The sequence below is a fragment of the Ipomoea nil genome, unplaced genomic scaffold, assembly GCF_001879475.1.
Source record: "Ipomoea nil cultivar Tokyo-kokei standard unplaced genomic scaffold, Asagao_1.1 scaffold0457, whole genome shotgun sequence".
Taxonomy (NCBI): domain Eukaryota; kingdom Viridiplantae; phylum Streptophyta; class Magnoliopsida; order Solanales; family Convolvulaceae; genus Ipomoea; species Ipomoea nil.
The window spans coordinates 866,908-883,356 of NW_017616885.1; the positions used below are offsets into that span (position 1 = coordinate 866,908).

The 16,449-nt window shown below is 39.2% G+C and overlaps 2 protein-coding genes across 4 annotated transcripts; one reads left to right on the plus strand and one right to left on the minus strand.

The window, feature by feature from the left end:
- Window positions 1–3,095: 3,095 nt before the first annotated feature.
- Window positions 3,096–8,460, minus strand: LOC109172972 (protein CHROMOSOME TRANSMISSION FIDELITY 7-like). Of its 3 annotated transcripts, XR_002052822.1 has the most exons (9): window positions 7,430–7,705; window positions 6,601–6,745; window positions 6,055–6,283; window positions 5,232–5,493; window positions 4,986–5,081; window positions 4,803–4,871; window positions 4,143–4,492; window positions 3,295–3,571; window positions 3,096–3,251 (listed from the first exon to the last, which is right to left on the minus strand). XR_002052822.1 is itself a non-coding variant. In XM_019322217.1 (8 exons), the coding sequence occupies exons 3-8, from the start codon at window positions 6,207–6,209 to the stop codon at window positions 3,433–3,435; spliced, it is 1,071 nt and encodes a 356-aa protein (XP_019177762.1). In that variant the 5' UTR covers window positions 6,210–6,283; window positions 6,601–6,745; window positions 7,430–7,705; the 3' UTR covers window positions 3,096–3,432. The 3 variants fall into 3 exon arrangements, 2 of the variants coding, with proteins under 2 accessions (XP_019177762.1, XP_019177763.1); XM_019322217.1 differs by having other exon boundaries at window positions 3,096–3,571; XM_019322218.1 differs by lacking the exons at window positions 6,601–6,745; window positions 7,430–7,705 and adding an exon at window positions 8,188–8,460 and having other exon boundaries at window positions 3,096–3,571.
- A 4,807-nt stretch (window positions 8,461–13,267) lies between these two features.
- LOC109172948 lies at window positions 13,268–15,583 on the plus strand. Its single transcript, XM_019322198.1, has 4 exons — window positions 13,268–13,320; window positions 13,464–13,835; window positions 13,990–14,680; window positions 14,843–15,583. The coding sequence occupies exons 1-4, from the start codon at window positions 13,268–13,270 to the stop codon at window positions 15,581–15,583; spliced, it is 1,857 nt and encodes a 618-aa protein (XP_019177743.1).
- The last annotated feature ends 866 nt before the right edge of the window (window positions 15,584–16,449 follow it).

Consider the following 16,449-nt stretch of genomic DNA (forward strand, 5'->3'; position numbering starts at 1 on the left):
TTTCCAGTAGCTAACTAATTCGCGCACAGAAAGTCTCGACGCGTGGAGAAAATTCTCGACGCGTCGAGAGAATAGGCGTCTATTTCTGGGATAAAAACAGACGCCTAAAGTGGCGCAGCTGGGCAAAATTCAATACAAGCGCGAGATTTCTTTTCCTAATATCAATTGCACGGATTTCAAGGCTCATATCTCCATATTAAAAGTTAGCAATTCAAGGAATCTTCCAAATTCTAAATATCATTAAAGACGGCAATTTCTTTATTTAAATATAGGAATTAGAATTTGAGTCCAATTTGGTACAAGATTCCTATTTCATCTCAACTTTGTACCCACTATAAAATCCCTCCTTCCTCAACCCTAAGAAGACACCGAGAGATTTTCAGAGTTCTTTGTAGACAAGAAAGAGAGAAATCAAGAGGCTCAAGTTATCTTTGGAAGCAAGGTGGAAGCCACGGAGATTCGGGAGAATCGCTTGGTCAATTCTTGTACTCTTTTGATGATTTGTGATTCTTTATTTATATTTGCTATGTATAATTTAGCCATGCTTGGCTAAATTCCTTAGGGATTTTTGGGTGAATTTGTTTATGAACCTATGTGCCTAGTTCGTTAATTTCTTAATATATTTATGTTTGGTTTTATGATTTGTGTTGCAATCTTGTTTTTAACCTGTTGTTGTTGGTAATTAAAGGCCTAAATTACTAGCTTCATAGTCATATTTGTGTCACCAATGGGAATTGGGGCATAAATTAGGGCACACACGATTGCACCTAATGGTTGGTCCTTGGGAAAGGGGAACTTATTAGGGGAAATTTATTCTAGATTATTGCTCATCGGGAGATGGAAGTAATTAGGAATAATTGAATGCTGATCTTTGATCTTATTGGGTGTTTAATCCATGGGAGTGGAAATTCACTAGGAATAGAGATTACGGGAGTAATTCGATTCCACTTTGCGTTCCCATACAAATCTTAATTCCAAACCAAATATTACAAACGTTAATTGGCACTAGGTGATTAAACATTGTGATCCCAAGAATCCTATTTTGCTCTATTGTCTACAAAACCTTGTTACTTATTTTATTCTGCTTATTATTTTATGCAATCAATCAACCTTCAAGTTTTGTTCGGATTAGTTTCATATGAGTAACCTAGTAGCTAGTGATTAGTTCACCACCTCTCTGTGGTTCGACAACACGAATACTCCGGGTATTATTTGTTTGCCCCAAATTACAGTAATCAACGGTATTTCCCTAAAACCTCCTTTGTTGATGCAACGATAGGAAATAACCCCAGTTTTTGCTGGCGAAGTATTATAGCTGCCCATGATCTGGTTTGTGGTGGAGTTCGAAGAAGAATTGGGAATGGTGAGACTACTTTAATCTGGGGACACCCGTGGTTGCAGGATAATCCTAGTCCACTTGTCCAGACAATAATGCCTGAGGCTTTACGAGATGCTGTGGTAGCAGGGTTGGTGGACCAGCAGACTAAAACGTGGGATCCTCATATTTTGACTGACCTGTTTGAACCGGATGATGTGAATCGTATTCTGAAGATACCAATCAGTCCGGGTTATGAGGATACATGGTATTGGTTAAATGACCCAAAGGGCCTATACACTGTTAAAAATGCCTACAGACGTCTAATGGAAGAATTTCAACATACTACTGGGGAATTTGATAAATGAGTAGCATTATGGAAAATGAGAGTACCCCCAAGTGGAAATTTTTTTTGTGGAGAGCTGTGTGTGATATACTCCCTACCACATCCAATTTGATTATAAAGAGAGTGGATGTGAACCCAACATGCACAATGTGTAGCCTCACACATGAGAATGTTATGCATTCATTAGTATTATGTGACTATTCTAAAGCTGTGTGGAATGTTTCGGGGTTGCCTGTTATGAATATTTTAACTCATTCATTTGAGTCTTGGCTTATGGCTGCTATGGATATGCTCACAGGCGATCAGGTTCGCCGTTTTGTAGCAGTTCTCTACTACTTGTGGGCTGCAAGGAACGAAGCCGTGTGGGAGGGGCATTGAGGAGGCCGGTGGTGGTTTGGCGTCGAGCAATCTTGGCGGAGGAAGCCTACACGGCAGTCCACTCTCGTGTTTCTCGGGCAACGACCACAGCCACGATACAGGTTGCGAACGGTCGGCCAAAGTGCCATTTCGACGCCAGGTACGATCCGGCATCCGGCCAGGCAATGTTTGGAGCTATTTTGATCGATCACGATGGCAGGTTCAGAGCTACGGCCAACGGGATGCTCCCGAGGTGTTTTTCGCCTCTCATGGCGAAAGCGTTGGCCTGCAAAGAAGTCCTGTCTTGGCTTAAAAACCGAAACGAGGGTGAGGTAGATGTTCTGACGTATTGTCTTGTATTGAAGAATGTTGTATGCTCAGTATCTACGCCGAATTTATCTTACGTTGGAATCATCGTAGATCAATTAAGGCAGTTATCAGTAGTTTTAATTATTGTTCGCTCAGTTTTATTACTAGAACGCTAAATTTACATGCGCATGCATTAGCTAGATTAACTTATAATCAAGATCACTCTATGTATTGGGATTTGATCCCTCCTGACTTTATCGTTCAATTCTTGACTTAATATATTGGCTACGCCATTTTTCAAAAAGTATAGAGTGAGATTTTATCTCATTAAACCATTTTTAAACAAATCAACAAGTAATAAGATCAACCACAGATCTGTTCTCCAAGTGTGCAAATTTTTCAATTTAGAGTGAAAGGATTATATAAGATCTTATAGATAATGTCATATTTATTTTAATAATTTGTAGTGAAACTGATAAAATTATAAATAATGTATCATCTACTACTGTTACAATATATAAACGTCAATAAGGGTTGATTTTAACTTGTATATTGTACTTACTTTATTATTTGCACTTAGAATTTTTTTCAAAGTATCTTTTAAATATAATTATGAAAAAACAGTTGCACATCGTAATGAAAGAAATTACACGATACAGTAAAAATATTTACACATCTATTATTATAAAAAAAATAATAATAATAGTAATAACTAATAATAATGCATGTGAGCTTCATTAACTTTGTGAACATATAAGAATGTGAAAATGATTCAATACTCCAAGAATATATAATTAATAATTTGCTATATCTATACATTGACCACAACTTTTACTTGAGTAGTGTAGTTGTGTTAATATGTTATGGAGGAACAGTATAAGATCTTCTTACAATTAAATTACTAAGAGAATTCACTAGTCAAAACTATTAATATAATCCGTTATTCACTAATCGTTAATTGTCAAACAAGACAAATATCGTGTCCTGTGAAGTGAAGCCTACAGCTGGCTACTCATCAAAGTATAATTTATCCAATTCAAATATAAGAACCACATGAAAGATGGATTAAGCAGTACCTAAAGAAGTTGCTGAAAGAAGATGGAGACTACTTAGAGCCACTGGAGGTGTATATGAAGAAGGATGAACTGCTAGTATAGCTGGATATGAATACCTTTCCAACTGAAGTTGGCTGAGAAAATGCGAGCTCCGAACGCAAGAGAACTTGACCATTGCAAAAACTTTTCCTGCATTAATTAAAGCAATAAAAGTCGAAGAAATTCAGTAAAAAGTAGATAAGAGTCTTGGAGAGTTAATAGGAAAGAATTCACTGTTTCAAGCATGCAATAGCAAAAAGAATCCCCAGAAGAATGAGTTACAAGCAATGCAAAAAACTGAAATGCAGATTTTTCTTGGTGGAACAAATATGTGCAAATGGTTTCACTCATTATAGAAACCGAGGTATTTGATCAAGATTCCTTGTTGAAGCCTTGGCAAGCAGTTATTAATTCAGTTCGCTCACTTTTGAATGCAAAGGCAATAGGAATATCTGTAATCCACAAGTTAAATACCTGAGTATTTATATCCTGCTTGCCATAATCTATAGTTCTCTATCATGGGGTTGACAAATTTTCATTTTTTTTAATGATGTCAAACAAGTTCTTAAAAAAAATTTGGATTTGAGGGGAACTACCAAATCCAGAATATGTGCAATGTACCCATCTCTTTAGTAAGTTAAATTTTCTCAATGGGAGATTTGGGAAAACAAAATTCTCAAGTCAATCTAGAAACTGAAGTTGTTGAAAATATGGCTATTACCTTGCAGCATCAAGCAAATAACTAGCAATGTGTTTTCTTCTATTGGAAGGAGTGACCCAAATGGCTCTAATGCCACACAAAGCAGGTACAGCTTCCTTCTCACACAAGATCACTCCATTTAGGCCATCATCTAAACCATCGAGTCTTTCTTTTGGGGGATCTCTTCTTACTTTTTCCCGTTGAAAACTGACTCCTCCAAACTGCAGAACCGTAGATCTCTGACTTACTTCCCTTTCAGCCGCAACACTAGACTTGTTGCCTTGCGAACTAGAGACAATTCTATACGCCTCCTTTATAGGTTCTGCTACCAGGCATCCACCAATTCTTCGAGAAGAGATAAACAAATACACCTGTAATAAGTGGAAATACTTGAAAGTTGCACTGGGAAATATCTGTACAAGTCATAGAAGAATGGAAAAGAATGTAAACTGTGGAGGGGTATCAAGTTATCAACAAGATATGAGTATACACAACGTTGAAGATCTTTATTCATATATCAATAACTACCAGAAGAGAAAAATATAAGCTTGCTTGCATGTGAAACAAGGAGATACAAGTTGCAAAGAAGTACGATGTGGAAAACAACTATGCATACAAGAAATTGATCCTATGATCTGGAGTTTAAATGCTAAGCAACATAATATTAGTAGTTGTTGGAACCTTGCATTGCTGATTATATATCCACCCTTCACCAAGTTCCACCTCCATCATCTTTACGACTTCCTGAACCTGCCAATATACTAGAACCTCAGTTAATTGCTTAGAACATTAGCTACTGAAACTAGTGTTTCTTGTGGAAACAAAAATATGGCAGGATATGTGAGAAATAAAAATATAGTTCACCTTGTTTCTCCAAGGAGGAGGGTCATCATTTAAGACCAAGATAATGCGTCCTGCTTCAAATGAAGGAATTGGAATAATTCTTTCATTCTTCCAGCACTGGAGAGTAAATCAAACAACCAAAAAGAGAAGGGAGGAAATAGTAAACCAAGTATTAATAGTAAGTCTATGCATAAGATTTACAGAGAAAAAAAAGCATGTTGAATAAAAACAAGTGAGACCAAGGCTTGTGAGTTCAACATGTAAAACCTTAAATGGGATTCCAACAGTGTAATTCTTGTGAAATGCCTGGTGAACCTTCTCATCCCCTTCTTGACCAGTAGCATACTGGAAGTTGCATACATTGCAAGTGTGCAAGAAAAAATCAGACTGACCAAATTCCAAATGCAATTGGGCATAATTTCTCTTCTTATTCAGAACTTTTCCAGATGTGGGCAAACCAAATTTCACAATTGAGCTCCTAGAATCAATTTTCTTGGGTGCTTCACCATTTGATCCATCCTTGCTATCACTGTATTTTGGTAGCAGAACAATTGACAAAGAGTGAACACTACTTTATTAGGCAACAAAATTTCAAGCACATGAAACACAAATAGTCAAATAAGGAGTTACATCAAATTAAGAAGGAAAAAAACAGTATAGAAAAAGAAATTACTAATACAATCATTGGGGAAATTGCTAGATATGAGAAGAAAAATTATACTGGAATCAAAAAGAACTCAAACAGCTGCAGCATGCTTCAAATTGGAAAAAAAAAATGAAGAAAATCTCCAAACAACCAGGGACAAATCAACCAATCTCTTTTAAAAATGAAAAGCAACAACCAGCGCAGTCAGCCTCACTAAGTAACTTATTAGAACAAGCAGGAAAGAAATGGCCAAATAAACTGAAAGAAAACAGAAACTATATCCATTATTCACATCTACATCGAAATAACCCTACAAACAAAAACCGGAAAACAATAAAATCCAAATTTTCCTTGAGGTCATAACTTCAAAATAAAATAAAATAAAAAAAATAACCATGAGACTTTAAAGCTAATAAGGAAAACTTAAAGTGATAGAGATCATACCTATACAGTTGGGAATTTCTACGCTCATACGTAACGGTAATATCTGGGTATTTCTTTTTTGTGCCTTCCCGGTGGAACAAATCACCGGAGATGGAAGAAGCGTCAGCGGTCTTGGAAGTGCAGGGTCTGGAAAAGGCGTTAATCTTCGATTGCATTCTTCAAATTTTACTCTATATTCTTCTTGAGGACCACATGAAGCTATTGTGCAATGGCTTACAAGTTCCAATCTCTGCAGAGGCAGAAGAAGCATCAAGCTAAAGGCTGAATCAAATATGGATGAGCATTTCAGTATTCAGTTAGGTTTTTTTTTGGTTTCAGCCTTAAATTTTTTTGAGCATTTTGGGGGCTTAATTAAATTTTTGTAGCACCCAAAATGTATTGTTAATCATCATATTATTAATATATGGATACAGGGACGGAGCCAGGATTTTCTTTGAGGGGGGGCGAAGAAACAAAGGTAAAATAAATTAAAAAATATTCAAATACAAGGTTCATGTGATAAGTGTCATGTGCTAAAAATAAAATACATGCAAAAGTATAGTATACCTGATAACCATATATATCAACCACATTTACCCGAGCACCCTCTTGGAGTAAAAGCTTGCAACCGGAACTGCACCCCGAACTGCACTCCGAACTGCGCTAATGTTGTTTGCCCTGTATGATCTGCAGCATTTACATCTCCTCCATGCTGCCGATTGTAACACCAAGCAATTGCCAATTGGCAGTACTTAGTATGTATATACTTAAAGCAAAACAAAACTTTCACAACAAAGTTACAAAAGAAAAGGCACTAAAACTCATCCATCCAAATATATCATATTAACTTCTGTTATTTTCAGATCAAGCACAAATAGAAGCCTTGAACAGGCCTTTTGGGAGCATAAAATCATTGTCTCATTGTTAAATGGAGTCCTTGACTTTCACAACAAAGTTACAACCTCTCTTACCTCCACAAGGCACATTTTCATCCAATAATCAAACATTGGTTTTGAAAACTCCTCTACACTCTCATTTAGACATACTCACTGCTCATTCTGTCTATTAGACATAAATCATCCAAAACCACTTAAGCACATACGACATTCATGATTTAAAAACAATATTTTTAGCCGCTCACTGGCTCAGTACTCACATAGTCACATACTCACATTCATGAATCATATAATGATATAAAAACACTTAAGCACATACGACATAAATCATCCAAAAACCACATACATTAAATATTTAAATTGATTAAAAAAATAATAGTCACTGCTCACATTCATATAAAATTCAACGGCAACACCAATAATAACAGAGTCTAAGACTTAGGGAAATTAGGGCAAAAATAAAATTAGAGAAATTAGGACAAAATTGCAAAAATACGAACCTGAGAGGCTGGGATTGTGAGACAGTGAGGACTCCTGCTGGGCTGCTGACTGGCGAAATTATGGCACAGAGGAATGGCGAGTGGCGAGGTGCGACCGTTCGGCACAGACAGGGATAGAGCGATAGAGCCACAGATGATCGAGGACTCCTGAGTCCTGAGAGGAGACGAGAGACCGAGAGGGACAGTAGCCGGTACTCCGGTGGTAGCGAGAGGCGAGAGGCAGAGAGGCGGTCAGGCTGAGAGTAAGAGAGACGCAAGAGACAGAGTTCTGGTCAAAATGTGATATAATGAAAATTAAAAAAAAAAAATTATATATATAATACAGCCCCAAAACGGCGTCGTTTTGGGGCTGTATAATTTTTGCCCCCAGGCTAGCTCCGTCACTGTATGGATATGCCACATAGCTCCCTTATCATTCAATCTCAAGATGTTTCTTTTCAATCTTCACTACAGTAAAATATTTACTTATCATATTAAAAAACAAAACAAAACAAAAAACTCAACAACCTATTTGTCTCTTCATTTTTAACATAAAGCACTCATTTTTGTTAAGCTCAGATTTAGTGCAGTATTCATTGAAATGCGATGTCTAGCTCTGGATGTTTTCATTAACCGCATAGCTTCACATCATGAACTTCAAATTCAATATTCGAGCTTCAAGGGAATCAAGACTAGAAAGCATCTCAGAAATCAATGTTCAACCCATAAATCAATGTTCAAGCTAGAAATCAATGAGAGGAGATCGAAACTGTGAGTACCTTCGTCGACAGGAAAGGAGACCGGATCTGTGATCTGTGACTTTGTGGTCCGTCGAGGAGAAACGGATGACGGAGCAGGGCAGCAGGCGAGGCGGCGAGGTGATTTGGAGGCAGGCGGTGCGCGTTCGTCTTCTTCTTCAGTCTTCACTCCTCACGCGCTGTTCGATTTTGGGAATCATGCAATTAGTGAATTAGAGATTTGGGATTTAATCAAAATCCAGTTCGGGAAAAAAAAAACTTGTTCTTTGCCGGGAATCCAATTTTCCCGCCACCCATTACAAATTTTCAAAAGGAATTACTCTTTGTTGGTAATATGCCCCAAAATATGATTAGCGGAGCTACTTCGTCTAACTTCGCAGATCAAGGTCTCTTATTTCTAAAAATAATAATAATAATAATAATAATCTATACTATATATAAAAACAAAATCCTGAAATTTTAACTTCTCGCTCAATTCTTAAAAATTTTTCTTCCCAATAAAATATATTGATTTCTACTTTCCCATCGTACAATAATTCTGAGTTAAAGTTGTGAAGTGTAAAAGTTCGGCAAGGCATAACTTTTGAAATCGCATATTTTTTCGAGATCTATCCACCGCAAACTGTCGTAGGCGGTTTGGCCCATCAATTTCTTTAAAAAAAATGCTTTATTAAATAGTTTCTGAGAAAAAACTATGAGAACCTTATGTTTTATTAATGAATTTTTAAATTTTTAAATTAAAAATTTGTCCCGTGCATTATTAAATTTTTTTTTTTAGATCAAATGGAAGAGGGAAACCCATTACAACTCAGGTTGGCTGATGACTTGCCGCCAAACCGGGATACAGGCTATATCATTATCAATCAAGGACCTTACACCGGAGGGTCCCTAAAATCTAGGACATCTGTGTGGTTACCAAGAGCTATTTTAGCCAAATGGTATGCTACCTTGTTCTGCTCTCGCAAAATAAGACTCATGCGCCACTCATCAAAAAAAATTAACTCGGCCCTGCATGTTAGGATGATTTCGTCTACCATATTATTGAACATCCTACCCTTCATGGCTGCGTTTACCACCAACTTTGAATCTAATTCAAAAATCACTCTTCTGTATCCTAGACGTTTGGCCAACTGTATACCTATGAGCAGGCCACGTGCCTCTGCCTCCTCCACCAAGGATGCCCCGAGACCGCATGAGAAGCATCCCAGCCACGCACCATCCTCATCTCTCAATACACCTCCACAACTTCCTCGATTTCCAGCAAGAGTATATGCACCATCCGAATTCATCTTTGGCTTACTCCAGCTAATCTTTCTCCAAGTTGTATCAATACCTACACTACCTGCCACTTTGGCTTTTGAAAAGGCTTTGGCAACTGACTCCACCTGATCCATAATCCAGTGAATTTTTTTTTTTCCTTTGGCATCTCTTTGTGGTTAAAAACTGCATCATTTCTCCACTTCCACAACCACCATAGCGTGATGGCGAAACCAGTTCCCTGATTGCTACCACCTATATTCCCTCCCATTACACCCTCATTGAACCAAGTGCTGAATTGTTTCCTTTACATACCAGAGTGGTTAGTGTAAAGGAGCTCCAGCCAGATTTCTTTGGCCTTAGGACAATCTCTAAGCACATGAGTTGTATCTTCAATTCTGTCCTCACACCACCAGCAATGGCCATCCTCTGTGAACCCACGTTTGACCCTATTTTGGTTGGACATGATTTTGCCATGCCTGACTAACCATAGGAACGAGCATATTCGATTTGGAATTTTGAGTTTCCAAATGTTAGTCCACAAACTTGCTGTTGGAGTGTTGTCAAACCCAGCTGCCATCTCATAAGCATCTTTTACTGAGAAGCCATTATGTGCACCTCTGCCCCATGCAAATCCATCCGGCTCGTCTGGATTCCAGTGAACGACAAATACTCTTAGTTGATTAATTGCGGTGCCAGACAGCAGACTTTCCAACTTATGCCATTTCCACCCATATGTCACATCCCAATAATCAACCACATGAAGAAATAGATCATCAAGAGGGATTAAGGTGATGGTCTCCTCCTTCAGGGGATGGTAGCCTATCCACCAATCTAACCAAAACAATGTTGACCTTCCATTCTTAATCACCTTTCTTGTACCTTTGGATAAAATCGTCGTGGTATTCATTATTCCTTTACAAGCCAAAGACATTCTTGATTTTGGTTTCCAAGATGATATATCATTGGCCCTTGGTGCATATTTAGCCTTCATTATACGAACCCAAAGCGAGTTTTCCTCGTTAAAGAACCTCCACCCAAGTTTTGACAAGAATGCTTGGTTCATATATTCTAACCTGCGAATACCCAAGCCCCCTGCTCTTTTAGGGGTGGTGACTGTCGCCCAGCTGACCAGGTTGCACTTCCTCTCGCGTTTAGTAGCTCCCCAAAGGAAACTTCTTGATAACTGTTATAGTTTAGAAATGATACCTTTTGGGATCGACATGGTCTGCATAGGGTAAGAAGGAATTGCGGAAAGAACCGATTGGACTAACACTTATCTTCTTGCTAATGAAAGAGAACGTGTCTTCCAACCCGCAAGTCTGCTCTGAACACGGCTAATCAGGTTTGCAAATGACTCATTTTTGAGTTTCCCGTGAATAGACGGTACCCCTAGATACTTACTTACCTAGGTCTTCTGTTCTATGCATTCCAGCTATACTTGTAATCTGCTACTGCAACTCCGGCTTGGTGTTTTTAGAGAAGAAGATAGATGACTTGTAGACATTAACCTTCTGCTCCGAACTAACACAAAAGCGATCCAAACATTCCTTGATTACCAGCATCTACTCAACTGTAGCTTCGCCAAAAAGTACCATATCATTGGCAAAGAACAAGTGCGATATAGACGGCCCATTCCTTCCTATTTTGATCCCTTTCCATTTCTCCAAGCTAACATAATATTATATTAGATGACTTAGCCGTTCGATGCAAAGAACGAAAAGCAATGGTGAGATTGGATCACCATGCCTGATTGCTCGACTAGGCGTGAACCATTCAGAGTGGACTCCATCCCAACTCACAGCTAGCCTGGCAGTCTGGATACAGCAGCCAATGTTCCTCATCCATTTGTTATTAAGGCCAATGTCCTTAAAGGTGTCTTGTATGAATCCCCACGAAAGCCTATCGTAGGCTTTCTCCAAATCTATCTTCAGCAACATCCAACCTTTCTCGCCTTGTTTGTTCCTCATTGAATTCAAAACCTCTTGGTAAACCAAGATGTTATCCACTATTTGCCTCCCGGGAACGAAGCTCGTTTGGTGAGGTCTTATCAACTCTTGGAGGATCCGCTTGAGTCTAGTAGCCATTGTTTTGGTGAGGACTTTGTAAAGGACATTGCAAAGGCCGATTGGTTTGAACTGTTTTGCAGACACTGGGAACTCCACCTTGGGAATAAGAGTTATTATTGTGTCATTACATCCCTCTGGGAGAGTTCCATACCTGAAAAAATCGAGGGCAAAATTAGTAATTGAGCTGCCTATGGTATTCCAAACCTGTTGGTAGAACCCGGCGTGATATCCGTCGGGTCCGGGAGCTTTGAAGGGTGACATGCTAAACAAGGCTTGTTTGATGTACGTGTCATGCTGCCTGGATATGAGCCTTGGAGAATGACGGGTTTTTATGGTTTTCCACAACAGAGTCAAAGTGTTGACTCATGGAATCTACTCAGGAGTATAAGAAATCGTTCACTGCTGCCATTGGTGGTTTTGGGTGACTTTAACGACTTGCTATTCAGTATGAGAAACGGGGGCGTCACCGGCATCCGGAACCTCTCTTGTGAGGGTTTGGTGAGGCGCTGGAGGATTGTGGATTGGGCCAGATCCCTATGATCGGGTATCAGTTTACTTGGGAGAAGGGCAAGGGGACGGATACATGGGTGGAGGAAAAGTTGGATAGGGTGGTGGCGAGTGATGGTTGGCGGGTACTGGTGGAGGGGGCAAGGGTCTATAATATATTAACTAGAAGGTCTGACCATTCGGCACTTTTTCTAGATATACGACCTGACGTAGGGGACAGGGCAGGCAATCGGGGTTTTCGTTTTGAAATGGCCTGGTTGGTGGATGGTTGTTGCAGGGAGGTGGTGGAGGAAGCTTGGGGTAATGGGGTGGAGGTTACAGGCCCGTTTGCAGAGGTGTGCTATGAAACTACAAAGAGGGGGGGGGGGGGGGGGGTGATCATTTCCATAAATTTGGGGAACGTATTGCAACCCTAAAGAAGCAGCAGTTGAATTGTAGGGGATAGAGGACTCCACAAGCATTGGCCGAATTTCGCCAACTGGAGGCTGAGCTGGCTATACTTGAGAAGCAGGAGGATGTTTTCTGGAGGCAGCGAACAAAGCAGCATTGGCTCCGAGGGGCGGATGCGAATACACGTTTCTATCACAGGTATGCTTCTGCCCGTAAACGTAAGAATACTATTTTGCGTCTTAAAGATGAGTTGGGGAGGTGGGTAGATGGGGATGGATTGAAGCCAGTTGTGATGAATTATTATAATGATATTTTTACTGCTAATCCGGTTGTGGTAGATGGGGCTGATTTCTTTGCTTCAGTAACTCCGCATGTAACTCAGTCCCATAATGAGTAGTTAAACCGACCCTATGACCCGGGGGAGGTTAAGGCTGCTTTGTTTGCCATGTTCCATGATAAAGCCCCGGGGCCCGATGGGATGAATCCGAATTTTTATCAACAGTTTTGGGATGTTGTGGGGATGGATGTGACTGATTTCGTTCTTGATTGCTTAAATTCGGGATCTTTACCGCCTGGGTTAAATGAGTCAAATATTGTGTTGATCCCTAAAAAGCAGACTCCAGAACTCGTAGCTGATTTGCGCCCGGTTGCCCTGAGTAATGTGGTATATAAAATAATTGCTAAGGTTATTGCTAATCGTATGAAACCTATGTTGGGTGATATAATATCTGGTTCTCAAAGTGCTTTTATTCCGGGGAGGCTTATCACTGATAACATATTAATTGCGGAGGAGGTTGGGCATTTTTTGAATAGGAAGCAGTTGGGTAGGGTAGGGTTGGGGAGCCCTGAAATTGGATATGGCAAAGGCCTATGACAGAATGGAGTGGTCGTTTCTGAGAAAGATGTTAGTGGTACTGGGGTTTGAGATGGGGTGGGTGAATTTAATTATGGAATGTGTTACCACTGTGTCGTATAATGTTATGATTAATGGGGCATCATGGGGGCAGTTAATCCCATCCAGGGGCCTTCGCCAGGGTGACCCTTTGTCCCCATATTTGTTTATTATCTGTGCAGAGGGGTTATCGCTGTTATTGCAGCAGGCTCAGGACAGGGGGGATTTTCATGGGTTAAGAGTTGCAAGGGGGGCGCCTGCGCTCTCGCATTTATTCTTTCAGATGATAGCCTCCTTTTCTTTAAGTCTAATGTCCAGGAGGCAGGGGTTATCAGAAGGTGTTTAACATCGTATGAGGAACTTTCTGGCCAGACTATCAACTATCATAAGTCTAATATTTGCTTTAGCAAGAATACTCAGCTTGCGGATAGAAATGTTGTGACAGCGGTCTTCGGCGTGCAGCAGGCAGCCAATTTTGGTAAGTATTTGGGCTTGCCGGCCTTTGTGGGGAGGAATAAACGAGCTGTTTTTGCATATATTGGTGATAAGGTTAGGTATAGAATTGGCTCCTGGAATAAAAAACTTTTGTCTCAGGCAGGAAAGGAAATTCTATTAAAATCCGTGGCGCAGGCCATGCCTACTTTTACTATGAGCTTTTTTTTTATTGCCTGACACCTTATATACAGACCTGGAACGTGTTATGAACAGATTTTGGTGGTGGAATGGAAGGGATGGTGGAGGAATACATTGGATGACATGGGATAAGTTGAGTAAGCCAAAGAAGTTTGGCGGGTTGGGATTCAAGGATTTGAGGGCATTTAACTTGGCTATGCTAGGTAAGCAGGGGTGGAGATTTCTTACCAATCCTCAGTCTCTGGTTGCCAGAGTTTATAAAGCCAGGTATTATCCAAAGATTGATTTTCTGAATGCCACAGTTGGAAACAACCCAAGTTTTTGTTGGAGAAGTGTTATGGCCTCTCATGGTCTAATTCGCCGTAATATTAGACGCAGGATAGGGAATGGAAATTGTACTCTCGTGTGGGGAGATCCATGGTTCATGGGTGATTCTACTCCTATGATTTTATCTAATAAGCCTGAGCATTTGGGTGAAGTGAAAGTTTCTGGGTTGATAGACCCGGTGACCTTAACATGGGATATGCCTCTTCTTAATGAGCTATTTCTGCCATATGATATTACCCGGATTATAAAAATCCCTATAAGCCCGGCATATGAAGATTTGTGGTATTGGTTTGGGGACCCTAAGGGGGAATACACTGTGAAAGGCGCTTACCGTGAATTGATGGGAGTCATTCCTATGCGTCTCAATGACTTCTCGTCATGGAATAGGATTTGGAACCTAAAGATACCCCCAAAGTGGAAAACTTTCTTGTGGAGAGTTGTGAGTGGTGTGCTTCCCACTATGGATAACTTAATAAATAGGAGGGTAGAAGTCCCAATTGTGTGCCCTTTGTGTGGTCTTTGCTCAGAAAATATTTTACATACTCTTGTGTTATGTGATTATTCTAAACATGTATGGAATATTTCTGGATTGATGGTGCAGTGTATGGTGGGAGATGATTTTGGTGTGTGGCTTGAGGCTTTGTTCCAGATTATTGATGATACCCACCTCGCCTCTATGGTGGCCACCATGTATCACATATGGGGCCAACGTAACATGGTTGTGTGGGAGTGTAGATTGGTGCCTCCACGTCGGGTTCACACGATGAGAGTGGCTACGGTCGATGCTTGGCGCGCGGCGTGGCTGCATGGTGTGGAGACAACATCTGGACAAGCGCGGGGACGGCTGCGGCAGGCGGCATCTGCACGCGATACGGAAATTGATGCTCATGGCCTGCGCTACTCTTTTGATGCAGGTTATGTCGTAGCATCCGGGATGGGTGTGTTTGGCATCATTTTGCAACGTGCGGACGGTGGATTCATTGTAGCTAAAAACGGCCCGTTGCCAACATGCCAAGGTCCTTTCATGGCAGAAGCACTCGCATGCAAGGAGGCCCTATCTTGGCTTATTGATTTGGGTATTTCGGAGGTTGCACTACGGACGGATTGCTCAAATCTATGTCACGCCCTTACTACTTCAGCGACGGAGTTTCGCTCATATGATGGTTTAGCTGTTTCAGCGTGTCGTCAATTACTTAGTTCTTTTACTTCGTGTTCTTTTGTTTCTATTCGTCGTACGTCTAATTTTTTAGCACATTCGTTAGCTTCTGCAGCCTATTCACAGGCAGACTTTATGACATGGGAAGATGATCCTCCTGTGTTTATTTCGGCTTTGATTGATTAATAAATGCAGCATATACTTTCAAAAAAAAAAAGTTTCACTAATTCGTTTACCAATAAATCTATACTATATATAAAAACAAAATCTTGAAATTTTATCTTCCCGTCCAATTCCTAAAAAATCTCACTTCCTAATAAAATATATTGATTTCTACTTTCACATTCATACAATAATTCTGAGTTAAAATTCTATTATAATATTATTAAATAGTGTAATACAAATCCTATTGTAATATATACTCTATACTATATATAAAAACAAAATCCTGAAATTTTATATTCCCGCCCAATTCCTAAAAAATCTCTCTTCCTAATAAAATATATTGATTTCTACTTTTTCATTCGTACAATAATTCTGGGTTAAAATTCTGTTCTAATATTATAAAATAGTGTAATACAATTCCTATTGTCATCTATACTATATATAAAAACAAAATCTTGAACTTTTAACTTCTCGTCTAATTCCTAAATAAAATATATTGATTTCTACTTTCCCATTCGTACAATAATTCTGGGTTAAAATTCTATTCTAATATTATAAAATAGTTTAACACAATTCCTATTTTAATCTATACTATATATATATATATATATATATATATATATATATATATATATATATATATATATATATATATATATATATATATATAATCCTGAACTTTTAACTTCCCGCCCAATTCCTAAAAAATCTCTCTTCCTAATAAAATATATTGATTTCTACTTTCCCATTCGTACAATAATTTTGTGTTAAAATTTTATTCTAATATTATAAAATGGTGTAACACAGTTCCTATTGTAATCTATACTTCTATACTATATATAAAAACAAAATCCTGAAATTTTAACATTTCGCCAAATTTCCAAAAT